The sequence below is a fragment of the Bombina bombina genome, chromosome 7 (assembly GCF_027579735.1).
Source record: "Bombina bombina isolate aBomBom1 chromosome 7, aBomBom1.pri, whole genome shotgun sequence".
Lineage (NCBI taxonomy): Eukaryota > Metazoa > Chordata > Amphibia > Anura > Bombinatoridae > Bombina > Bombina bombina.
Window position 1 is genome coordinate 11,107,602 of NC_069505.1, and position 27,171 is coordinate 11,134,772.

The 27,171-nt window shown below is 35.1% G+C and overlaps 1 protein-coding gene across 1 annotated transcript in view; it reads left to right on the forward strand.

Annotated features, from left to right (window-relative positions):
* The window catches only part of LOC128635707 (alpha-2-macroglobulin), an 806,957-nt gene that overhangs the window by 525,041 nt on the left and 254,745 nt on the right, over positions 1 to 27,171 (forward strand). The window contains exons 23-24 of the mRNA XM_053688833.1: positions 24,420 to 24,576; positions 25,535 to 25,609. Of these exons, the coding sequence (XP_053544808.1) occupies positions 24,420 to 24,576; positions 25,535 to 25,609 (232 nt within the window). The remainder of the gene's footprint in view (positions 1 to 24,419; positions 24,577 to 25,534; positions 25,610 to 27,171) is intronic.

Consider the following 27,171-nt stretch of genomic DNA (forward strand, 5'->3'; position numbering starts at 1 on the left):
TCTACTCCGCTGCCTGCAGGCCCGTGGCAGAAAATAGCTGCTGATTTGTGCGAACTGCACGGGAAAAAGTACCTAGTCGTGATCGACTTCTATTCCAGGTATTTGGAAATTGCACCTTTGAATGAAATCACAAGTCAAGCCATTATCACTCGTCTCAAGAGCTTGTTCGCCCGGTGGGGCATACCAATGGAGTTAGTGAGTGATAACGGAATGCAGTTTGCTTCCACAGAGTTCAGTTTTTTCAGCAGAGAATATGATTTTGTACACTCCACGTCAAGTCCACATTATCCGCAGGCCAATGGAATGGCTGAAAGGGCAGTTCAAACAACAAAGTTCATTTTGAAGCAATCTGAGCCATACCTAGCCCTCTTGTCCTATAGGGCGACTCCCATTCAAACCACGGGTTTTAGCCCAGCACAGCTGATGCTAGGACATCAGATTCACACCACCTTACCCTCTGTCGGTGTCTTCCAGCCAACTGGCTCTATTCCTCAGGACAAGGTCCTTAGGAGGGATGAAGAGGCAAAAAGGGGCTATCGATTCTTCTACGACAGGAGACACTCTGTGAGGCCCTTGCAGGAGCTGAATGCGGGGCAAAGTGTCAGAATTAAACTGGATTATGATAAGAAATGGAAGACGCCTGCTACGGTAATTGGACGCTCTCCAGAACCAAGGTCTTATGTAGTCCTTACTGATGGAGGGACAGCCACACGTAGAAATCGAAAACATCTTCAGCCTGTACCTGAGAGTTTGGAGTTGGATGCCTCTGTACCACTGCCGGTGGGATCCCCTGTTTTGAGAGGGGTGCCTTTCCCCTCAGCAAGATCACAGTGGGGATACGTCTTTGCCTCCAGCAGACTCTCAATCACCTTCTTCTGTATCAGAGGACAGTTCATGTAGAGTTACATCAAGTGGAAGAGTGGTGAGACTTCCGGCCCGATATCGGGATTAGCACTAGTTAGAACAGTGACCGGAAGTATGGGCAGAATAATCCCATGGTCACTGTGGATTAGGGTAGTCTACCCCAATGTTCAAGTCAGGATGTAATTTATGTTGTTTATACAGATATTCTCTTTAACCTGTTATTTGTTATATACTATACAAAACTGTTGTTGTATGCTTCTTGTATACCTTGTTATTTGCTGTATTCAAATGAAAAAAAAAGTATGCTTTGTCCTTTGAAAAGAGGGAAGACGTGATGAGAGTTGGAAGTGACATCATCAGATGGGGAAGGGGCTTAGGTCCATTTGTCTATGTCGCAGTTACTACGTGAGATCAGTGGTACCAGATGTATATTTCCATGCTCTGCAATAAAATAGTGTTGTACCCTCTCTGCTGTGTCCTGCATCTCATGACAGAAACGTTTATGGTCTAGATAGAACACACAATTTTAAACAACTGTCCAGTTTGCTTCTATTATCAAATTTGCTTAATTTTCTTGGTACCCTTTGTTGAAAAGTAATCTTAAAGGGACACTGTAACCAATTCAGATTGAGCATGAAATTTTAAGCAACTTTCTAATTTACTCCTATTATCAAATTTTCTTCATTCTCTTGGTATCTTTATTTGAAATGCAAGAATGTAAGTTTAGATGCCGGCCCACTTTTGGTGAACAACCTGGGTTGTCCTTGCTGATTGGTGGATAAATTCATCCACCAATAAAAAAGTGCTGTCCAGAGTACTGAAACCAAAAAAAAGCATAGATGCCTTCTTTTTCAAATAATGATAGCAAGAGAACGAAGAAAAATTGAAAATAGGAGTAAATTAGAAAGTTGCTTAAAATTGCATGCTCTTTCTGAATTACAAAATAAAAAATTTGGATTCAGTGTCCTTTAAAAGTTTGTAGGAATCTTACACATAGTTGCAAATACAGCTGCCAAATACACATGCCCGCTCCTGAGCTCCTATGATCCTACCTAGGTTTACTCTTCCCATAGAAGGAAATTGGAAATTTGTTTAAAATTGCTGCTTTATTTAAATCATGTAAGTTTCATTTTGGATTTATTTAATTTTTTATATATTTATTTATGTACCAATGGATAAATGCATATAACAAATCAAATACCGGTTTACAATTCATTCATCAAGGCTTTTAGCAAAAGAAAAACATGAAAACCCATACCCATAGAGTTTGGCGTTAGCCATCAAAACCAGCGTTAGAGGCTCCTAACGCTGGTTTTGGGCTACCGCTGGTATTTAGAGTTTTGTAGGTAAGGGTCTAACGCTCACTTTCCAGCCGCAACTTTTCCATACCGCAGATCCCCCTACGCCAATTGCGTATCCTATCTTTTCAATGGGATCTTTCTAACGCCGGTATTTAGAGTCGTGGCTGAAGTGAGCATTAGAAATCTAACGACAAAACTCCAGCCGCAGAAAAAAGTCAGGAGTTAAGAGCTTTATGGGCTAACGCCGGTTTATAAAGCTCTTAACTACTGTGCTCTAAAGTACACTAACACCCATAAACTACCTATGTACCCCTAAACCGAGGCCCCCCAACATCGCCGCCACTCTAATAATAAATTTTAACCCCTAATCTGCCGACCGCACACCGCCGCAACCTACATTATCCCTATGTACCCCTAATCTGCTGCCCCTAACACCGCCAACCCCTATATTTATTAACCCCTAATCTGCCGCCCCCAACGTCGCCGCCACCTACCTACAATTATTAACCCCTAATTCGCCGACCGGACCTCACCGCTACTATAATAAATGTATTAACCCCTAAAGCTAAGTCTAACACTAACACCCCACTAAATTAAATATAATTTAAATCTAACGAAATAAATTAACTCTTATTAAATAAATTATTCCTATTTAAAGCTAAATACTTACCTGTAAAATAAACCCTAATATAGCTACAATATAAATTATAATTTTAGGATTTATATTTATTTTACAGGCAACTTTGTATTTATTTTAACCAGGTACAATAGCTATTAAATAGTTAATTTATTTTAACCAGGTACAACAGCTATTAAATAGTTAATAACTATTTAATAGCTACCTAGTTAAAATAATTACAAAATTACCTGTAAAATAAATCCTAACCTAAGTTACAATTAAACCTAACACTACACTAGCAATAAATTAATTAAATAAAATACCTACAATTATCTACAATTAAACCTAACACTACACTATCATTAAATTAATTAAATAAAATACCGACAATTATCTACAATTAAATTTAACACTACACTATCAATAAATAAATTAAATAAAATACCTACAAATAAATACAATTAAATAAACTAACTAAAGTACAAAAAATAAAAAAAGCTAAGATACAAAAAATAAAAGAATTAATTACAAACATAATAAAAATATTACAACAATTTTAAGCTAATTACACCTACTCTAAGCCCCCTAATAAAATAACAAAGCCCCCCAAAATAAAAAAAATGCCCTACCCTATTCTAAAATTAAAATAGAAAAGCTCTTTTACCTTACCAGCCCTGAAAAGGGCCTTTTGCGGGGCATGCCCCAAAGAATTCAGCTCTTTTGCCTGTAAAAAAAACATACAATACCCCCCCAACATTACAACCCACTACCCACATACCCCTAATCTAACCCAAACCCCCCTTAAATAAACCTACCACTAAGCCCCTGAAGATCTTCCTACCTTGTCTTCACCATGCCAGGTATCACCGATCGTTCCAGGCTCCGAAGTCTTCATCCAAGCCCAAGCGGGGGCTGGAGATCCATCTTCCGGCTGAAGTCTTCTATCAAACGGCGGCTGAAGAGGTCCAGAAGAGGCTCCAAAGTCTTCATCCTATCCGGGCAGAAGAGTAGATCCAGACCGGCAACCATCTTCTTCCAAGCAGCATCTTCTATCTTCATCCGATGACAAGCGGCTCCATCTTGAAGACCTCCGGCGCGGATCCATCCTCTTCTTCCAACGTCCTAAGTCCGAATGAAGGTTCCTTTAAATGACGTCATCCAAGATGGCGTCCCTCGAATTCCGATTGGCTGATAGGATTCTATCAGCCAATCAGAATTAAGGTAGGGAAAATCTGATTGGCTGATTGAATCAGCCAATCAGATTGAGCTCGCATTCTATTGGCTGTTCCGATCAGCCAATAGAATGCGAGCTCAATCTGATTGGCTGATTGGATCAGCCAGTCGGATTGAACTTGAATCTGATTGGTTGATTCCATCAGCCAATCAGATTTTTCCTACCTTAATTCAGCCAATGCCGCTTGGAAGAAGATGGTTGCCGGTCCGGATCTACTCTTCTGCCCGGATAGGATGAAGACTTTGGAGCCTCTTCTGGACCTCTTCAGCAGCCGCTTGATAGAAGACTGCAGCCGGATGATGGATCTCCAGCCCCCGCTTGGGCTTAGATGAAGACTTCGGAGCCTGGAGCGATCGGTGATACCTGGCATGGTGAAGACAAGGTAGGAAGATCTTCAGGGGCTTAGTGTTAGGTTTATTTAAGGGGGGGTTTGGGTTAGATTAGGGGTATGTGGGTGGTGGGTTGTAATGTTGGGGGGGGGTATTGTATGTTTTTTTTTTACAGGCAAAAGAGCTGAATTCTTTGGGGCATGCCCGCAAAAGGCCCTTTTCAGGGCTGGTAAGGTAAAAGAGCTTTTCTATTTTAATTTTAGAATAGGGTAGGGCATTTTTTTATTTTGAGGGGCTTTGTTATTTTATTAGGGGGCTTAGAGTAGGTGTAATTAGCTTAAAATTGTTGTAATATTTTTATTATGTTTGTAATTAATTTTTTTATTTTTTGTAACTTAGCTTTTTTTATTTTTTGTACTTTAGTTAGTTTATTTAATTGTATTTATTTGTAGGTATTTTATTTAATTTATTTATTGATAGTGTAGTGTTAGGTTTAATTGTAGATAATTGTAGGTATTTTATTTAATTAATTTATTGCTAGTGTAGTGTTAGGTTTAATTGTAACTTAGGTTAGGATTTATTTTACAGGTAATTTTGTAATTATTTTAACTAGGTAGCTATTAAATAGTTATTAACTATTTAATAGCTATTGTACCTGGTTAAAATAAATACAAAGTTGCCTGTAAAATAAAAATAAATATAAATCCTAAAATAGCTACAATATAATTATAATTAATATTGTAGCTATATTAGGGTTTATTTTACAGGTAAGTATTTAACTTTAAATAGGAATAATTTATTTAATAAGAGTTAATTTATTTCGTTAGATTTAAATTATATTTAACTTAGGGGGGTGTTAGTGTTAGACTTAGCTTTAGGGGTTAATAAATTTATTAGAGTAGCGGCGAGGTCCGGTCGGCAGATTAGGGGTTAATACTTGAAGTTAGGTGTTAGCGATGTTAGGGAGGGCAGATTAGGGGTTCATACTATTTATTATAGGGTTAGTGAGGCGGATTAGGGGTTAATACATTTATTATAGGTCTGCAGATTAGGGGTTAATTATTGTAGGTAGCTGGCGTCGACGTTGTGGGGGGCAGATTAGGGGTTAATAAATATAATATAGGGGTCGGCGGTGTTAGGGGCAGCAGATTAGGGGTACATAGGTATAATGTAGGTTGCGGCGGTGTACGGAGCGGCAGATTAGGGGTTAATAATAAAATGCAGGGGTCAGCGATAACAGGGGCGGCAGATTAAGGGTTAATAAGTGTAAGGTTAGGGGTGTTTAGACTCGGGGTACATATTAGGGTGTTAGGTGCAGACTTAGGAAGTGTTTCCCCATAGGAAACAATGGGGCTGCGTTAGGAGCTGAACACTGCTTTTTTGCAGGTGTTTGGGGTTTTTTCAGCTCAAACTGCCCCATTGTTTTCTATGGGGGAATCGTGCACAAGCACGTTTTTGAAGCTGGCCGCGTCCGTAAGCACTGCTGGTATTGAGAGTTGCAGTGGCGGTAAATATGCTATACGCTCCCTTTTTGGAGCCTAACGCAGCCCTTCTGTGAACTCTAAATACCAGCGGTATTTAAAAGGTGCGGGCGAAAAAAAGCCAGCGTTAGATACGCGGATCGTTACCGACAAAACTCTAAATCTAGCCGATATATTCTATCCTAAATCTACCTTGTTGGTTTGTTTTATGACCTTTTTTGAAAAAGAAAAAGAGAGAAAGAAAAGAGAAGAAAAAAAAAAGGGGGGGAAAGACCCCCTCTTCATTTATTTCTTGTCTCCTTATCTTGGGAACTCAATCGGCTAGATTTAGAGTTTTGCGTTAGAAGGGGTGCGTTAGCTCCGCATGTTTTTTTCCCCCGCACCTTTTAAATAACGCTGGTATTGAGAGTTCTCTGAAGGGCTGCGTTAGGCTCCAAAAAGGGAGCGTAGAGCATAATTTACCGCCACTGTAACGCTCAATACCAGCGGTGCTTACGGACGTGGCCAGCTTCAAAAATGTGCTCGTGCACGATTCCCCCATAGGAAACAATGGGGCATTTTGAGCTGAAAAAAAACCTAACACCTGCAAAAAAGCAGCATTCAGCTCCTAACGCAGCCCCATTGTTTCCTATGGGGAAACACTTCCTAAGTCTGCACCTAACACCCTAACATGAACCCCGAGTCTAAACACCCCTAACCTTACACTTATTAACCCCTAATCTTCCGCCCCCGCTATCGCTGACCCCTGCATTTTATTATTAACCCCTAATCTGCCGCCCCGTACACCGCCGCAACCTACATTATCCCTATGTACCCCTAATCTACTGCCCCTAACACTGCTGACCCCTATATTATATTTATTAACCCCTAATCTTCCCCCCAAACGTCGCCACTACCTTACCTACACTTATTAACCCCTAATCTGCCGACCGGACCTCGCCGCCACTATAATAAATGTATTAACCCCTAAACCGCCGCACTCCCGCCAAAAAAACCCTATAATAAATAGTATTAACTCCTAATCTGCCCTCCCTAACATCACCAACACCTAACTTCACGTATTAACCCCTACTCTGCCGACCAGACCTCACCGCTACTATAATAAATGTATTAACCCCTAAAGCTAAGTCTAACCCTAACCCTAACACCCCCCTAAGTTAAATATAAATTTTATCTAACTAAATAAATTAACTCTTATTAAATAAATTAATCCTATTTAAAGCTAAATACTTACCTGTAAAATAAACCCTAAAATAGCTACAATATAACTAATAATTATATTGTAGCTATTTTAGGATTTATATTTATTTTACAGGCAACTTTGTATTTATTTTAACTAGGTACAATAGCTATTAAATAGTTAATAACTATTTAATAGCTACCTAGTTAAAATAATTACAAAATTACCTGTAAAATAAATCCTAACCTAAGTTACAATTAAACCTAACACTACACTATCAATAAATTAATTAAATAAACTACCTACAATTATCTACAATTAAATCAACTAAACTAAATTACAAAGAAAAACAAACACTAAATTACAAAAAATAAAAAAAGATTACAAGAATTTTAAACTAATTACACCTACTCTAAGCCCCTTAAAAAAATAACAAAGCCCCCCAAAATAAAAAAATGCCCTACCCTATTCTAAAATAAAAAGTTTACAGCTCTTTTACCTTACCAGCCCTTAAAAGGGCCTTTTGCGCGGCATGCCCCAAATAATTCTGCTCTTTTGCCTGTAAAAAAAACATACAATACCCCCCCACACATTACAACCCACCACCCACATACCCCTAATCTAACCCAAACCCCCCTTAAAAAAACCTAACACTAAGCCCCTGAAGATCTCCCTACCTTATCTTCACCACGCCGGGTATCACCGTTCTGATCAGCCAATAGAATGCGAGCTCAATCTGATTGGCTGATTGGATCAGCCAATCGGATTGAACTTGAATCTGATTGGCTGATTCAATCAGCCAATCAGATTTTTCCTACCTTAATTCCGATTGGCTTAATTAATTCGTCGTCTAGTCGTCGGTAGAAGAGGATGTTTCGTGCCGGAGGTCTTAAAGATGGTGCCGCTCCTCGTTGGAAGGATGAAGATAGAAGATGCCGCTTGGATGAAGATGTTTGCCGGTCCGGATGTCCTCTTCTTGACGGATATGAGGAAGACTTCGGAGCCTCTTCTGGACCTCTTCTTGCCGGATAGGATGAAGAATTCGGAGCCTCTTCTGGACGGATCGGTGATACCCGGCGTGGTGAAGATAAGGTAGGGAGATCTTCAGGGGCTTAGTGTTAGGTTTTTTAAGGGGGGGTTTGGGTTAGATTAGGGATATGTGGGTGGTGGGTTGTAATGTTTGGGGGGGTATTGTATGTTTTTTTTACATGCAAAAGAGCAGAATTCTTTGGGGCATGCCCCGCAAAAGGCCATTTTAAGGTAGGTAAGGTAAAAGAGCTGTAAACTTTTTAGTTTAGAATAGGGTAGGGCATTTTTTTATTTTGGGGGCCTTTGTTATTTTTTTAGGGGGCTTAGAGTAGGTGTAATTAGTTTAAAATTCTTGTAATCTTTTTTTATTTTTTGTAATTTAGTGTTTGCTTTTTTTTTGTAATTTAGTGTTTGTTTGTTTTTGTAATTTAGTTTAGTTGATTTAATTGTAGATAATTGTAGGTAGTTTATTTAATTAATTTATTGATAGTGTAGTGTTAGGTTTAATTGGATCTTAGGTTAGGATTTATTTTACAGGTAATTTTGTAATTATTTTAACTAGGTAGCTATTAAATAGTTATTAACTATTTAATAGCTATTGTACCGAGTTAAAATAAATACAAAGTTGCCTGTAAAATAAATGTAAATCCTAAAATAGCTACAATATAATTATTAGTTATATTGTAGCTATTTTAGGGTTTATTTTACAGGTAAGTATTTAGCTTTAAATAGGATTAATTTATTTAATAAGAGTTAATTTATTTCGTTAGATAAAAATTATATTTCACTTAGGGTGGTGTTAGGGTTAGGGTTAGACTTAGCTTTAGGGGTTAATACATTTATTATAGTAGTGGCGAGGTCCGTTCGGCAGATTAGGGGTTAATACTTGAAGTTAGGTGTCGGCGATGTTAGGGAGGGCAGATTAGGGGTTAATACTATTTATTATAGGGTTTTTGAGGCGGGAGTGCGGCGGTTTAGGGGTTAATACATTTATTATAGTGGCGGCGAGGTCCGGTCAGCAGATTAGGGGTTAATAAGTGTAGGTAAGGTAGCGGCGACGTTGGGGGGCAGATTAGGGGTTAATAAATGTAATATAGGGGTCAGCAGATTAGGGGTACATAGGGATAATGTAGGTTGCGACGGTGTGCGGTTGGCAGATTAGGGGTTAAAAAATGTTATTAGAGTGGCGGCGATGTGGGGGGACCTCGGTTTAGGGGTACATAGGTAGTTTATGGGTGTTAGTGTACTTTAGAGCACAGTAGTTAAGAGCTTTATGAACTGGCGTTAGCCCATAAAGCTCTTAACTCCTGTTTTTTTTCTGCGGCTGGAGTCTTGTCTTTAGAGTTCTAACGCTCACTTCAGCCAAGACTCTAAATATCAGCGTTAGAAAGATCCCATTGAAAAGATAGGATACGCAATTGACGTAAGGGGATCTACGGTATGGAAAAGTCACGGCTGGAAAGTGAGCGTTAGACCCTTTCCTGACTGACTCTAAATACCAGTGGGCGGTAAAAACCAGCGCTAGGAGCCCCTAACACTGGTTTGGATGGCTAACGCAGAACTCTAAATCTAGGCGATTGTTTGCAATTGCTGTTTCAAGATATATAGTACCTCTAAATGGTGCAATTAACTGCCTCTGACTTTCTTCCGGGAAATCTAGAATTATATTTTTCCATTTTTAAAAAAACCTAATTATAAGAATTTCAGAACTAGCTGAGATATCCATCTATTCTAATATAATTTGGTTTTGTATTTTTTGTTTAAGTTCTCTCAGTCTTGGAGGTTTATTAGATTTCCAGTATTTTAGTATCAAAAGTCTGCTTGTTATAATTATACTATTTAGTTGACGTGAGTTCTTGAAAAAGTATCCTTTCCTATCAAAAAAGAAGATAAGTTTATCCGATAATTGTATATTGGTTAAGTTAATTCTATTAATCCAATCATTAACCTTATGCCAAACATTTTTAATTTTGGTACAACCCCAAAAATAATGATGCAACTCTACTCTTAGCCTCCTACATTTAGGGCAGGATATTCCCGTTGTTGACCATCTAGCCTTAACCGCAGGAGTGATATATATTTTATTTATACATCCAGGAAGTAGATATTGTCGCTACGTCTAATGCCTTAAAGCTTTCCTGTATTCTTTCCATAGAGATTTGCCAGTTATTGGCTAAGATTTGCAATTTGCAGAAAGGATATAACTATCTTATATGGTAAAGAAACTGCGTATTTCGCCGTACTAAACAGTTTTATAGCTGGTTCTATGATACTCCATGTTCCTTCTGTCAGGATATCATCTGATAGTTGTTGTGTGTAGTGGCGTGCTTGTAAATATGCGTAAAATTCACTATTTATTACTCCAAATTCCTGTTTTAACGTATCAAAAGTTTTACATCTCCTTGTATCTTTGGCTATCAATTGATGTACATTTTTAAGCCCTTTTATTGACCAATTATTAAAAATATTAGAATTTAGGGCTGGTGTAAAGTTAGAATTGCCTATAAGTGGTAAATATTGCGAGTAGGAACAATTAATACCTAAGATTTAACTAGCTTATTCCATGCCACTATCACATTATATATTGTTTTCACTTGTTTTATTTTTCTCAGGGATTTATCCGGAGGGATATGGAGCAAAGCTATGGGAGAATAAGGATGGTTTAGGATTTCATCTAATTCTGTTATAGTATAGTAATCTGCTCTTACTACCCAGTCCATGGCAATTTTACCAATACTTACTAAATTGTATAGTTCAATTTCTGGCATTGCAAGTCCACCATTTGTTCTGGCAAAACACCATTTTTTAAAAGCAATAGCTTTTCTTTTTTCTCCCCATAAGAATTGAGTCACCATTTGTTTATATGCCATTACATCTTTTTTCTTAATAAGAATTGTGAGGTTCTGCATAAGATATAATAGTTTCGGAAATAATAACATTTTTATTAAGTTAACTTTGCCCGTTAAAGATAATTTAAGTTTCGCCCATTTTTCCATATCATGCTTAATTTTGAGAAAGACTGGCGGGTAATTAAAATCATACCATTCTTCCATGTTTTTAGAAAATTTAATTTCCAAATAAATAAATGCATCTTTTGCCTCTTTAAATGGAATATTCTGTAAGGAGTTGTTATTTTTATTTAGCCAGTAAATTTCAGTTTTCTGTGTATTCATTTTGTAACCTGCAAACCTACCAAAATCCTGTAGAATCTGAGATAATAAAGGTATATTTTTCTTGGTGTCGGTTAATAAGACAAGTAAATCATCCGCATAAAGTAATGTTGTTATTTTCTTTTTACCTATCTTAATCCCATCTAGTTCTTTCCTTAACAGAATAGCCAGGGGCTCAAGTGCTAAATTGAATAGATACGGAGATAGTGGGCAACCTTGCCTAGATACCCTATGAAGGGGAAAGTATTCTGAAAGAATGTCATTTACAATAATAGAGGCTGTAGATGTGTTGTATATGTGAGAGACAGCATGTAAAAAGGAACCTTCGACTCCAAACTTTCTTAGCGCTGTAAACAGATGATCCCAAGTTATGGAGTCGAAGGCCTTCTCCGCATCTATTGAGATTATAGCTGTGTCAGGGTTGACTCTGTTCTTATTCTTTCTTTGCAGGTTTGTTCTTGCGTATTGTTAAGTATAAGCTGTAGTTTACGGAGATTACGAGTAGAATTTCTGCCTGGCATGAAGCCTACTTGATCTGTATGTATAAGTGGTCCAAGGAGCGCTTTTAGTCTTGTTGCTATAATATACATTAGTAATTTATAGTCACTGTTTAATAATGAAATCGGCCTGTAAGAGGCAATGTCTTCTGGGTTTTTATTCTTTTTTAGGATTAGTGTTATTAAAGATGCTGCAAAATATCGAGAGAATGTTACTTTATTTAAAAAATATTGATTAAATAGGGCTACCAACAAGTAAGCTAAGTCATCTGTTAAGATTTTATATAATTCGATAGGGATCTGGTCGGGACCAGCCACTTTATTCGTAGCAGCTTTCTTAATAGCATTTTCCACCTCACTTTTGGATATTGGGGCATTCAACTCATCAAGTTTTTCTTTATCTAAGATGGGGACCTGTATCTTTTCCCAAAATGTGTTTTTTGTTTTGACATCTATTTCTGTTTCTGTATATAATTCTTGAAAATATTTATAGATATAGTTACTTATTTCTTTGTTAATTGTGGATCTACCTGACAATATTTTCATAGCTCCAATCACAGATTTATTTTTATTTTTGGAATTTGTTAGATTAGCTAGATGTTTTCCTGCTTTGCCACCATGGCGAAAGAAGAAAAACCTTGATTTAATGTCTTCTTGTACCACTTTTTGAGCTAGGAAGATTTCTCTTGTTTTTTTAGCTTTCTGGTATACTTCCCACAATTTTTTTGACGGATCACTTATATAAGAATTGTAAGAATTACGAAAAAAATTAGCTAGCTCAATATCTCTGGTAGTATATTTACGTTTTTGCCAGACCAAATAGGCTTCGATTTCTCCCTTTATAAGTGCTTTAAAACTTTCCCATAGTGTTTCTGCACTAATCCCTGGTGTTGAATTAATATGTATACATTTTATGTTAAGCCATGTTTTAAATTGTGCATTTACCGTAAGGTATCTAGGGAAAAAGAATCTATTAAAGTTCCTTTCTTGTGGGGTCTTCATTTTAATATTTAATGTAATAATTGCATGGTCTGAAATTACAATTTCTTGTATATCGGTATGAATGTCAAAAGTCATAAATTTTTCACTTATTAAGAAAGTCTATATGGGACATCGTTTGGTGAACATGGGATTCGCAAGTAAATTTCTTTAAATCAGTATTTTGTATCCGCCAGATATCTTTTACATGTAGCAAATTTTTAAAATTCTTAAGCAGTTTAGTCTGCTGTTTGTTATCTTTACTCAAGGAAGGTTTGAGTCTATCAAGAGTGGGAAAGTCTGTCAAATTAAAATCTCCTGCAATAATTAAATTGCAGTTGAAGAAAGGCAGCAATTTAGCTTGTAATGTTTCCTAGAAATTCTTATCTATTTTATTGGGTCCATATATATTACATATTATATTAATGTTAGTAGAGTTATTTCTATTGTCAACTGTATAATTAAATAACTTTCTTCTTTATCCATTTCAATACTCATAGTTTCATAACAGAGATTTTTACTAAATAAAAAAGCTACTCCCTTTTTCCTGCCAGTACAGGGGGTACCTACCACTTCGCCAACCCAACCAGTTTTAAGTTTGACCAATTCAGATTCTTTTAAATGTGTCTCCTGTATACAGGCTATATCTATTTTGTGTCTTTTTAATTGTGCTAGCACTTTTTTCCTTTTCTGCGGGGAGGTAAATCCCCCCACATTCCAAGAAGCCAGTTTAAATGACTCTTTCATTCAAGAATACGTTAAATTTCTTTTCCTCTAATCTTTCTCCTGGGAGGGGGGGAGGGGTGAAAGAGAAAAAAAAGAGAAAAAGAAAAAAAAAAGTCTGGCCATTTTAGCAAGTCAGAGAATCCTGAATACTTATTTCTCCTAAGTACTACTTTCGTTGCAACATTTTTCATGTGTTTAATTACAATATAGATAACATACATTCACTTTCCTTATATGAACCCACATATCACCTTCTGGGCTACAAAAGCACTTATAGGGATAAAATTAAAACCGTGATCATACAGAATAAACATTGACATATTTGTACTTTTAGTAGTATATGTCGTTTTAGTCTTTGCTATCATTTTTATAAAGCAATGCCCTTTTTTTTGCAAAGTCCCTGACTTCCCCGGGGTTGCTCATAATCATGGGCTCATTTTCAGTAAATATTTTAATTTTTGCTGGGTATATAACTGTAGCCTTGATACCATTGGCAATAAGTTTGGAGCAAAGGGGCGTTATTTCTTTTCGCTGTAGTGAGGTTTCTACCGAAAAATCTTGAAATAAAAATATTGTTTTATCTTGTATTGTAAAGGGAATTTTTTATAGAGCTGCATGATGTTGAGAAAATTCAGGAACCTTGCAATCACTGGTCTACTCTTAGTTGTGCCATCAGATAGATATTTTGGGGTACCTATGCGGTGGGCCCTTTCAACTGCTAGCGGGAGCAAGTTATGCTCCATACCTAAAGCCAATGGTGAAACCCTTGAAATAAAATCAATAAGGTCGTGAGAGTCGACAGTTTCAGGTACACCTATTACTCTGACAATATTACGTCTATTTCGATCCTCAAACTCATTCAGTTTATACTGTATATTTGCAGTCTGTGTTGTTTGATCTCTTATAATAGCTGCTTGTTGTTCGTTCGCGTCTTCTAAGTCTGATATGCGTTGTTCTGCTTCGTTTAGTCTGTGTGTGAAATGTTTAACCTCAATAGCAAGATTTGATATTTCTGTTTTAAGATGCTCAAATTGTGGAATCATAAGATCTGAGATTTGTTTCACAATATCTTGAGTCTCTTTCCCGTGTACCTTTACCACATTAGCTAACGGCATTATATTTACTAAATTATCCGTACTAATCCTATTCTTCCTGTCTCTTGTTTTGGGCGGCATGTCTGCTGAATTCAATTTATAACTAGAAACAAATTTGTCCATAAGGTGAGAGTAAGTGAATTGTGAGAAGTGCTAGATGAATATAAAGTGAGTAGTCAAAAGTGTTCTAACTAAGACGGGAGTTAATAACTTGTACCCGACACCTCTATAAAGAACAGTGAGTGCAAAAAGCTAGTGTTATCAGTAGTAAACCTGTAGAGTTCTTGAACAATTAAATATAATAAACGTGTGCTTGTTATGTAAAGTTATAATGGATCCTTCTGTAAGTCTAACATTCAGTGGAAAAATCCTTCAGACCTATGTAGTAGTATGCAGGGCATCCTTAACCACTAATGTATCAGCTATATCTCCTAGTCTGAAAAGAGGGTTAGTCTGCTGGCATATAATAAGGTGACTCAGTAAGCTATGTAAATAATAGGATTATATATTTGCTCAGTAAGATAGGTAGGCAATAGGGCACATAAAAGGAAAGGGGTTTGTTAATTAGATGTGTTATGCCTATATATTGGTTATAGGGTCTAAAATAAGTCTGTAGAACAATTTAACTATCAGATCATTTAGGCCAATGTTTAAATCAGGCCCTGTTAGAAAAAACCCAAACACAATAGGAAATCAATCTGTCATCAGGTCAGTAGCACATATGTCAGCCTAATAAATGTAGATATAGCTTTGATCCCGTCTTTAAATATAATTCTCTATAGGTGATTCCTATGCAAACTATATAGACTAATTTTTGCATTTAATCCAATTTATACACACATTTTAATTGTGTACTACTTTCTCAGTGTGGATTCTAAAAAGTTCTCTGGGCTGATGAGATTCTATAAGAATTCTCTCCAGTCCTTCTATTTCCCTGGTGGAATTATCTAAAGACACTTTTTACCCTGAAAACAGGGTGTCTCACTAAGGTGCGAATACTGCATTTTCGTATCGGAAGGAGACGCAGACATTACAAAAGTGCACAATGAAAATCATAATTTAAAAATAAATACAAAGCAAATCATTGAACCATTCACAGAAAAATATGCAGAAAAAAAAGTACTGTTATGATGCATCAAAAATCGTAACAAAAATGGTTCACCAAAAACCGTATTTTATCAAAAATGTAAAATTTGTATGCAAATTACACAGCAATAAATCGTATTAAATAAAGCAGCGTAAATTGTAATTTAAGTACACTGGGTGTGCTAAAAAAACTCATAGACATTCATACAAAATGCAAAGTGTAATTATTGTTTTTTATAAAATCAGCTAAACATGGGAGTTCTATGATCGTATACAAAATTTTCTCTCATATCCCAGTGTAATTCTATAAACATTTTCACACTACAGTTCTCACTGTTTTTTTCTCGTTAGTTAAAATGTGATGAGTTTTCACCAAAATACTCAAAAACGCTAATTAATCTGAAAGGAAAACCTATCCATGCGAAAATTACAGCAAATTTAAGGAGCAGGTAGGGAGATCTTCAGGGGCTTAGTGTTAGGTTTTTTAAGGGGGGGTTTGGGTTAGATTAGGGATATGTGGGTGGTGGGTTGTAATGTTTGGGGGGGTATTGTATGTTTTTTTTACATGCAAAAGAGCAGAATTCTTTGGGGCATGCCCCGCAAAAGGCCATTTTAAGGTAGGTAAGGTAAAAGAGCTGTAAACTTTTTAGTTTAGAATAGGGTAGGGCATTTTTTTATTTTGGGGGCCTTTGTTATTTTTTTAGGGGGCTTAGAGTAGGTGTAATTAGTTTAAAATTCTTGTAATCTTTTTTTATTTTTTGTAATTTAGTGTTTGCTTTTTTTTTGTAATTTAGTGTTTGTTTGTTTTTGTAATTTAGTTTAGTTGATTTAATTGTAGATAATTGTAGGTAGTTTATTTAATTAATTTATTGATAGTGTAGTGTTAGGTTTAATTGGATCTTAGGTTAGGATTTATTTTACAGGTAATTTTGTAATTATTTTAACTAGGTAGCTATTAAATAGTTATTAACTATTTAATAGCTATTGTACCGAGTTAAAATAAATACAAAGTTGCCTGTAAAATAAATGTAAATCCTAAAATAGCTACAATATAATTATTAGTTATATTGTAGCTATTTTAGGGTTTATTTTACAGGTAAGTATTTAGCTTTAAATAGGATTAATTTATTTAATAAGAGTTAATTTATTTCGTTAGATAAAAATTATATTTCACTTAGGGTGGTGTTAGGGTTAGGGTTAGACTTAGCTTTAGGGGTTAATACATTTATTATAGTAGTGGCGAGGTCCGTTCGGCAGATTAGGGGTTAATACTTGAAGTTAGGTGTCGGCGATGTTAGGGAGGGCAGATTAGGGGTTAATACTATTTATTATAGGGTTTTTGAGGCGGGAGTGCGGCGGTTTAGGGGTTAATACATTTATTATAGTGGCGGCGAGGTCCGGTCAGCAGATTAGGGGTTAATAAGTGTAGGTAAGGTAGCGGCGACGTTGGGGGGCAGATTAGGGGTTAATAAATGTAATATAGGGGTCAGCAGATTAGGGGTACATAGGGATAATGTAGGTTGCGACGGTGTGCGGTTGGCAGATTAGGGGTTAAAAAATGTTATTAGAGTGGCGGCGATGTGGGGGGACCTCGGTTTAGGGGTACATAGGTAGTTTATGGGTGTTAGTGTACTTTAGAGCACAGTAGTTAAGAGCTTTATGAACTGGCGTTAGCCCATAAAGCTCTTAACTCCTGGTTTTTTTCTGCGACTGGAGTCTTGTCTTTAGAGTTCTAACGCTCACTTCAGCCAAGACTCTAAATATCAGCGTTAGAAAGATCCCATTGAAAAGATAGGATACGCAATTGACGTAAGGGGATCTACGGTATGGAAAAGTCACGGCTGGAAAGTGAGCGTTAGACCCTTTCCTGACTGACTCTAAATACCAGTGGGCGGTAAAAACCAGCGCTAGGAGCCCCTAACACTGGTTTGGATGGCTAACGCAGAACTCTAAATCTAGGCGATTGTTTGCAATTGCTGTTTCAAGATATATAGTACCTCTAAATGGTGCAATTAACTGCCTCTGACTTTCTTCCGGGAAATCTAGAATTATATTTTTCCATTTTTAAAAAAACCTAATTATAAGAATTTCAGAACTAGCTGAGATATCCATCTATTCTAATATAATTTGGTTTTGTATTTTTTGTTTAAGTTCTCTCAGTCTTGGAGGTTTATTAGATTTCCAGTATTTTAGTATCAAAAGTCTGCTTGTTATAATTATACTATTTAGTTGACGTGAGTTCTTGAAAAAGTATCCTTTCCTATCAAAAAAGAAGATAAGTTTATCCGATAATTGTATATTGGTTAAGTTAATTCTATTAATCCAATCATTAACCTTATGCCAAACATTTTTAATTTTGGTACAACCCCAAAAATAATGATGCAACTCTACTCTTAGCCTCCTACATTTAGGGCAGGATATTCCCGTTGTTGACCATCTAGCCTTAACCGCAGGAGTGATATATATTTTATTTATACATCCAGGAAGTAGATATTGTCGCTACGTCTAATGCCTTAAAGCTTTCCTGTATTCTTTCCATAGAGATTTGCCAGTTATTGGCTAAGATTTGCAATTTGCAGAAAGGATATAACTATCTTATATGGTAAAGAAACTGCGTATTTCGCCGTACTAAACAGTTTTATAGCTGGTTCTATGATACTCCATGTTCCTTCTGTCAGGATATCATCTGATAGTTGTTGTGTGTAGTGGCGTGCTTGTAAATATGCGTAAAATTCACTATTTATTACTCCAAATTCCTGTTTTAACGTATCAAAAGTTTTACATCTCCTTGTATCTTTGGCTATCAATTGATGTACATTTTTAAGCCCTTTTATTGACCAATTATTAAAAATATTAGAATTTAGGGCTGGTGTAAAGTTAGAATTGCCTATAAGTGGTAAATATTGCGAGTAGGAACAATTAATACCTAAGATTTAACTAGCTTATTCCATGCCACTATCACATTATATATTGTTTTCACTTGTTTTATTTTTCTCAGGGATTTATCCGGAGGGATATGGAGCAAAGCTATGGGAGAATAAGGATGGTTTAGGATTTCATCTAATTCTGTTATAGTATAGTAATCTGCTCTTACTATCCAGTCCATGGCAATTTTACCAATACTTACTAAATTGTATAGTTCAATTTCTGGCATTGCAAGTCCACCATTTGTTCTGGCAAAACACCATTTTTTAAAAGCAATAGCTTTTCTTTTTTCTCCCCATAAGAATTGAGTCACCATTTGTTTATATGCCATTACATCTTTTTTCTTAATAAGAATTGTGAGGTTCTGCATAAGATATAATAGTTTCGGAAATAATAACATTTTTATTAAGTTAACTTTGCCCGTTAAAGATAATTTAAGTTTCGCCCATTTTTCCATATCATGCTTAATTTTGAGAAAGACTGGCGGGTAATTAAAATCATACCATTCTTCCATGTTTTTAGAAAATTTAATTTCCAAATAAATAAATGCATCTTTTGCCTCTTTAAATGGAATATTCTGTAAGGAGTTGTTATTTTTATTTAGCCAGTAAATTTCAGTTTTCTGTGTATTCATTTTGTAACCTGCAAACCTACCAAAATCCTGTAGAATCTGAGATAATAAAGGTATATTTTTCTTGGTGTCGGTTAATAAGACAAGTAAATCATCCGCATAAAGTAATGTTGTTATTTTCTTTTTACCTATCTTAATCCCATCTAGTTCTTTCCTTAACAGAATAGCCAGGGGCTCAAGTGCTAAATTGAATAGATACGGAGATAGTGGGCAACCTTGCCTAGATACCCTATGAAGGGGAAAGTATTCTGAAAGAATGTCATTTACAATAATAGAGGCTGTAGATGTGTTGTATATGTGAGAGACAGCATGTAAAAAGGAACCTTCGACTCCAAACTTTCTTAGCGCTGTAAACAGATGATCCCAAGTTATGGAGTCGAAGGCCTTCTCCGCATCTATTGAGATTATAGCTGTGTCAGGGTTGACTCTGTTCTTATTCTTTCTTTGCAGGTTTGTTCTTGCGTATTGTTAAGTATAAGCTGTAGTTTACGGAGATTACGAGTAGAATTTCTGCCTGGCATGAAGCCTACTTGATCTGTATGTATAAGTGGTCCAAGGAGCGCTTTTAGTCTTGTTGCTATAATATACATTAGTAATTTATAGTCACTGTTTAATAATGAAATCGGCCTGTAAGAGGCAATGTCTTCTGGGTTTTTATTCTTTTTTAGGATTAGTGTTATTAAAGATGCTGCAAAATATCGAGAGAATGTTACTTTATTTAAAAAATATTGATTAAATAGGGCTACCAACAAGTAAGCTAAGTCATCTGTTAAGATTTTATATAATTCGATAGGGATCTGGTCGGGACCAGCCACTTTATTCGTAGCAGCTTTCTTAATAGCATTTTCCACCTCACTTTTGGATATTGGGGCATTCAACTCATCAAGTTTTTCTTTATCTAAGATGGGGACCTGTATCTTTTCCCAAAATGTGTTTTTTGTTTTGACATCTATTTCTGTTTCTGTATATAATTCTTGAAAATATTTATAGATATAGTTACTTATTTCTTTGTTAATTGTGGATCTACCTGACAATATTTTCATAGCTCCAATCACAGATTTATTTTTATTTTTGGAATTTGTTAGATTAGCTAGATGTTTTCCTGCTTTGCCACCATGGCGAAAGAAGAAAAACCTTGATTTAATGTCTTCTTGTACCACTTTTTGAGCTAGGAAGATTTCTCTTGTTTTTTTAGCTTTCTGGTATACTTCCCACAATTTTTTTGACGGATCACTTATATAAGAATTGTAAGAATTACGAAAAAAATTAGCTAGCTCAATATCTCTGGTAGTATATTTACGTTTTTGCCAGACCAAATAGGCTTCGATTTCTCCCTTTATAAGTGCTTTAAAACTTTCCCATAGTGTTTCTGCACTAATCCCTGGTGTTGAATTAATATGTATACATTTTATGTTAAGCCATGTTTTAAATTGTGCATTTACCGTAAGGTATCTAGGGAAAAAGAATCTATTAAAGTTCCTTTCTTGTGGGGTCTTCATTTTAATATTTAATGTAATAATTGCATGGTCTGAAATTACAATTTCTTGTATATCGGTATGAATGTCAAAAGTCATAAATTTTTCACTTATTAAGAAAGTCTATATGGGACATCGTTTGGTGAACATGGGATTCGCAAGTAAATTTCTTTAAATCAGTATTTTGTATCCGCCAGATATCTTTTACATGTAGCAAATTTTTAAAATTCTTAAGCAGTTTAGTCTGCTGTTTGTTATCTTTACTCAAGGAAGGTTTGAGTCTATCAAGAGTGGGAAAGTCTGTCAAATTAAAATCTCCTGCAATAATTAAATTGCAGTTGAAGAAAGGCAGCAATTTAGCTTGTAATGTTTCCTAGAAATTCTTATCTATTTTATTGGGTCCATATATATTACATATTATATTAATGTTAGTAGAGTTATTTCTATTGTCAACTGTATAATTAAATAACTTTCTTCTTTATCCATTTCAATACTCATAGTTTCATAACAGAGATTTTTACTAAATAAAAAAGCTACTCCCTTTTTCCTGCCAGTACAGGGGGTACCTACCACTTCGCCAACCCAACCAGTTTTAAGTTTGACCAATTCAGATTCTTTTAAATGTGTCTCCTGTATACAGGCTATATCTATTTTGTGTCTTTTTAATTGTGCTAGCACTTTTTTCCTTTTCTGCGGGGAGGTAAATCCCCCCACATTCCAAGAAGCCAGTTTAAATGACTCTTTCATTCAAGAATACGTTAAATTTCTTTTCCTCTAATCTTTCTCCTGGGAGGGGGGGAGGGGTGAAAGAGAAAAAAAAGAGAAAAAGAAAAAAAAAAGTCTGGCCATTTTAGCAAGTCAGAGAATCCTGAATACTTATTTCTCCTAAGTACTACTTTCGTTGCAACATTTTTCATGTGTTTAATTACAATATAGATAACATACATTCACTTTCCTTATATGAACCCACATATCACCTTCTGGGCTACAAAAGCACTTATAGGGATAAAATTAAAACCGTGATCATACAGAATAAACATTGACATATTTGTACTTTTAGTAGTATATGTCGTTTTAGTCTTTGCTATCATTTTTATAAAGCAATGCCCTTTTTTTTGCAAAGTCCCTGACTTCCCCGGGGTTGCTCATAATCATGGGCTCATTTTCAGTAAATATTTTAATTTTTGCTGGGTATATAACTGTAGCCTTGATACCATTGGCAATAAGTTTGGAGCAAAGGGGCGTTATTTCTTTTCGCTGTAGTGAGGTTTCTACCGAAAAATCTTGAAATAAAAATATTGTTTTATCTTGTATTGTAAAGGGAATTTTTTATAGAGCTGCATGATGTTGAGAAAATTCAGGAACCTTGCAATCACTGGTCTACTCTTAGTTGTGCCATCAGATAGATATTTTGGGGTACCTATGCGGTGGGCCCTTTCAACTGCTAGCGGGAGCAAGTTATGCTCCATACCTAAAGCCAATGGTGAAACCCTTGAAATAAAATCAATAAGGTCGTGAGAGTCGACAGTTTCAGGTACACCTATTACTCTGACAATATTACGTCTATTTCGATCCTCAAACTCATTCAGTTTATACTGTATATTTGCAGTCTGTGTTGTTTGATCTCTTATAATAGCTGCTTGTTGTTCGTTCGCGTCTTCTAAGTCTGATATGCGTTGTTCTGCTTCGTTTAGTCTGTGTGTGAAATGTTTAACCTCAATAGCAAGATTTGATATTTCTGTTTTAAGATGCTCAAATTGTGGAATCATAAGATCTGAGATTTGTTTCACAATATCTTGAGTCTCTTTCCCGTGTACCTTTACCACATTAGCTAACGGCATTATATTTACTAAATTATCCGTACTAATCCTATTCTTCCTGTCTCTTGTTTTGGGCGGCATGTCTGCTGAATTCAATTTATAACTAGAAACAAATTTGTCCATAAGGTGAGAGTAAGTGAATTGTGAGAAGTGCTAGATGAATATAAAGTGAGTAGTCAAAAGTGTTCTAACTAAGACGGGAGTTAATAACTTGTACCCGACACCTCTATAAAGAACAGTGAGTGCAAAAAGCTAGTGTTATCAGTAGTAAACCTGTAGAGTTCTTGAACAATTAAATATAATAAACGTGTGCTTGTTATGTAAAGTTATAATGGATCCTTCTGTAAGTCTAACATTCAGTGGAAAAATCCTTCAGACCTATGTAGTAGTATGCAGGGCATCCTTAACCACTAATGTATCAGCTATATCTCCTAGTCTGAAAAGAGGGTTAGTCTGCTGGCATATAATAAGGTGACTCAGTAAGCTATGTAAATAATAGGATTATATATTTGCTCAGTAAGATAGGTAGGCAATAGGGCACATAAAAGGAAAGGGGTTTGTTAATTAGATGTGTTATGCCTATATATTGGTTATAGGGTCTAAAATAAGTCTGTAGAACAATTTAACTATCAGATCATTTAGGCCAATGTTTAAATCAGGCCCTGTTAGAAAAAACCCAAACACAATAGGAAATCAATCTGTCATCAGGTCAGTAGCACATATGTCAGCCTAATAAATGTAGATATAGCTTTGATCCCGTCTTTAAATATAATTCTCTATAGGTGATTCCTATGCAAACTATATAGACTAATTTTTGCATTTAATCCAATTTATACACACATTTTAATTGTGTACTACTTTCTCAGTGTGGATTCTAAAAAGTTCTCTGGGCTGATGAGATTCTATAAGAATTCTCTCCAGTCCTTCTATTTCCCTGGTGGAATTATCTAAAGACACTTTTTACCCTGAAAACAGGGTGTCTCACTAAGGTGCGAATACTGCATTTTCGTATCGGAAGGAGACGCAGACATTACAAAAGTGCACAATGAAAATCATAATTTAAAAATAAATACAAAGCAAATCATTGAACCATTCACAGAAAAATATGCAGAAAAAAAAGTACTGTTATGATGCATCAAAAATCGTAACAAAAATGGTTCACCAAAAACCGTATTTTATCAAAAATGTAAAATTTGTATGCAAATTACACAGCAATAAATCGTATTAAATAAAGCAGCGTAAATTGTAATTTAAGTACACTGGGTGTGCTAAAAAAACTCATAGACATTCATACAAAATGCAAAGTGTAATTATTGTTTTTTATAAAATCAGCTAAACATGGGAGTTCTATGATCGTATACAAAATTTTCTCTCATATCCCAGTGTAATTCTATAAACATTTTCACACTACAGTTCTCACTGTTTTTTTCTCGTTAGTTAAAATGTGATGAGTTTTCACCAAAATACTCAAAAACGCTAATTAATCTGAAAGGAAAACCTATCCATGCGAAAATTACAGCAAATTTAAGGAGCAGTGCACAGAGATTTGTATTAAGCATAATTTTCAAGTTTTAAAACACGCCGGTTTTCCCCTCTGTACTTCGCCCTCTATAGCAAACTTTTACCTAGCAGAGATCTCTCATTATTTGTATGGGAGACAACTTGTCACTCGCAGGGACAGCCCCTTTTTTATAGAATTCCACGAGCGCTGCCCCTGCGAGTAATGGGAGTGGAAAAGAATGCAAAGGCCAGCAAATTTGATAGAATCGGGACCTAATTCTCACTATCTGTAAAATTATGTTTTATGAGATGGATCTTTTAGATAGAACATAGATAAGAAACTACAATATTCCTTTAAAACAAAGTGTGAAAAGTGCAGACCAGATAACCTACCTGATCTTACCATAAAATGATGCACTTATACAGCACTTATTCATGATATTTTTACAGTCATTGTTGTGTCTTTTTTCTACCAAACAGGCTGACTGCGTTTGTAGTGAGATCCTTCAGCAAAGCTAAGCAACACATCTACATTAATGCAGACGATCTACAGCACTCCATTGATTGGCTGAAAAAAAACCAAAAACCTGATGGAAGCTTCAAGAGCAAAGGGAGATTACTCAATAACGCAATGAAGGTAAGTGACTCTGATCTGAATGAGAAGACCTCACCTCACCTTGAGTATGGAGTGTAGTTCTGGGGACCAATTTAAAACATTTTTTTAAAAAAAAGGACATTGCAGAATTAGAAAAGGTTCAGAGAAGAACCACAAAACTAATAAGGGGAATGGAGAATTTAGACTATGAAGAGAAGTTAGCCAAATGGTGTATTGTTTCTCTAGAAAAAGGCACTTGTTAGGTGATATAATTTCTTAATACAAATATATTCAAGGACCATATACAGAGTTAGTGGAAGCTCTGTGTATTCAAAAGCAGTTGTTTGTGACAAGAGGTTGGAGGAAAGGAGAGTTGATCTCCAGCAACGTAAATGTTTTTTCACTGTAAGAGCAAATAACTTGTGTAACTCATTTCCTAAGAGGGTAGTAAATGCCAATACCTTAGATACATTTAAAAATGGTTTAGATGCATATAGGAATATGATTGTTTGTCAACTTGATGGACTTCTGTCTTCTTTCAACCTCATCTACTACGTTACTGTGTAGAAGTGTGCTCTTTTACTGTGGTTATGGAAACCTTTGCAGGTTTCACATGATGGGCCAAAACTACAGAACAATAGTTTAACCCCATTAGTGCCAGTAAAATAAAGAGCAATGATTTAACCTTTTTTGTTTTGTTTTACTTCTTACACAGCTGTGGTTTAACCCTTATGTGTAAGTAAGACACAAAGCTATATATAATACCCCAACACAGCACAGACTTTAGTCGCCACTTCAATGTATCTCTAAAAACTATTTGCCTCTGTAAGTTTAAAAATAGAGAAATAAGAAATGTAACTTGAGGGTCACAGAAATGTCCTGCTGGGTCCTTTCCACCCCATGGAAGAGCAGCTTAGATCTATATATCTTTATAATTGTGTATTTACAGAACTTTCCCAACAAAAAGGGCCTATGTGACAGATATACTCTTGTGTTACAGGGAGGGGTGGAAGACGAGATAACGCTTTCTGCATATGTGACCATAGCTCTGTTGGATGCTGGTTTATCTATAGAGGTAAGTAACTTACCTGATAATTACAGAGACTCTAAACTATTTTATTATATATACACATCAAATATAAGCAATTGCAGTGTTAATTGCAACAGCTCTGCAAACACAATAACAGTTTATATATGCACAATATATATCAGTAATTAAGTGCTCTATTACAAAAGGTCAAATGTGTGCTGACATTACTGATTGAGTGCAATGTGAATACGACTTTACGTTCGCATTGCAGGGAAGCTTTGCGCTCACAAAAGCACGCTTCTATAGGCTCCAATGGAAGCCTCGTTCTCATGCCATGAGACATGGCACAGAAACTAGCACAGCAAAAGGGTAAGTTGTGCAGCGATGGGCAGCAAATATATATGTATATGAATATATACACATATTAACACAAATATATATGTATATGAATATATACACACATTAACACAAATATATATGTATATGAATATATACACATATTAACACAAATATATATGGATATGAATATATACACATATTAACACAAATATATATGTATATGAATATATACACACATTAACACAAATATATATGGATATGAATATATACACATATTAACACAAATATATATGGATATGAATATATACACACATTAACACAAATATATATGTATATGAATATATACACACACATTAACACAAATATATATGTATATGAATATATACACACACATTAACACAAATATATATGTATATGAATATATACACATATTAACACAAATATATATGTATATGAATATATACACACATTAACACAAATATATATGTATATGAATATATACACACATTAACACAAATATATATGGATATGAATATATACACACACATTAACACAAATATATATGGATATGAATATATACACACATTAACACAAATATATATGGATATGAATATATACACACACATTAACACAAATATATATGGATATGAATATATACAAGCATTAACACAAATATATATGGATATGAATATATACACACACATTAACACAAATATATATGTATATGAATATATACACACACATTAACACAAATATATATGTATATGAATATATACACATATTAACACAAATATATATGTATATGAATATATACACACATTAACACAAATATATATGGATATGAGGATATGAATATATACACACATTAACACAAATATATATGTATATGAATATATACACATATTAACACAAATATATATGTATATGAATATATACACACATTAACACAAATATATATGTATATGAATATATACACACACATTAACACAAATATATATGTATATGAATATATACACACATTAACACAAATATATATGGATATGAATATATACACACATTAACACAAATATATATGGATATGAATATATACACACATTAACACAAATATATATGGATATGAATATATACACACATTAACACAAATATATATGGATATGAATATATACACACATTAACACAAATATATATGGATATGAATATATACACACATTAACACAAATATATATGCATATGAATATATACACACATTAACACAAATATATATGGAT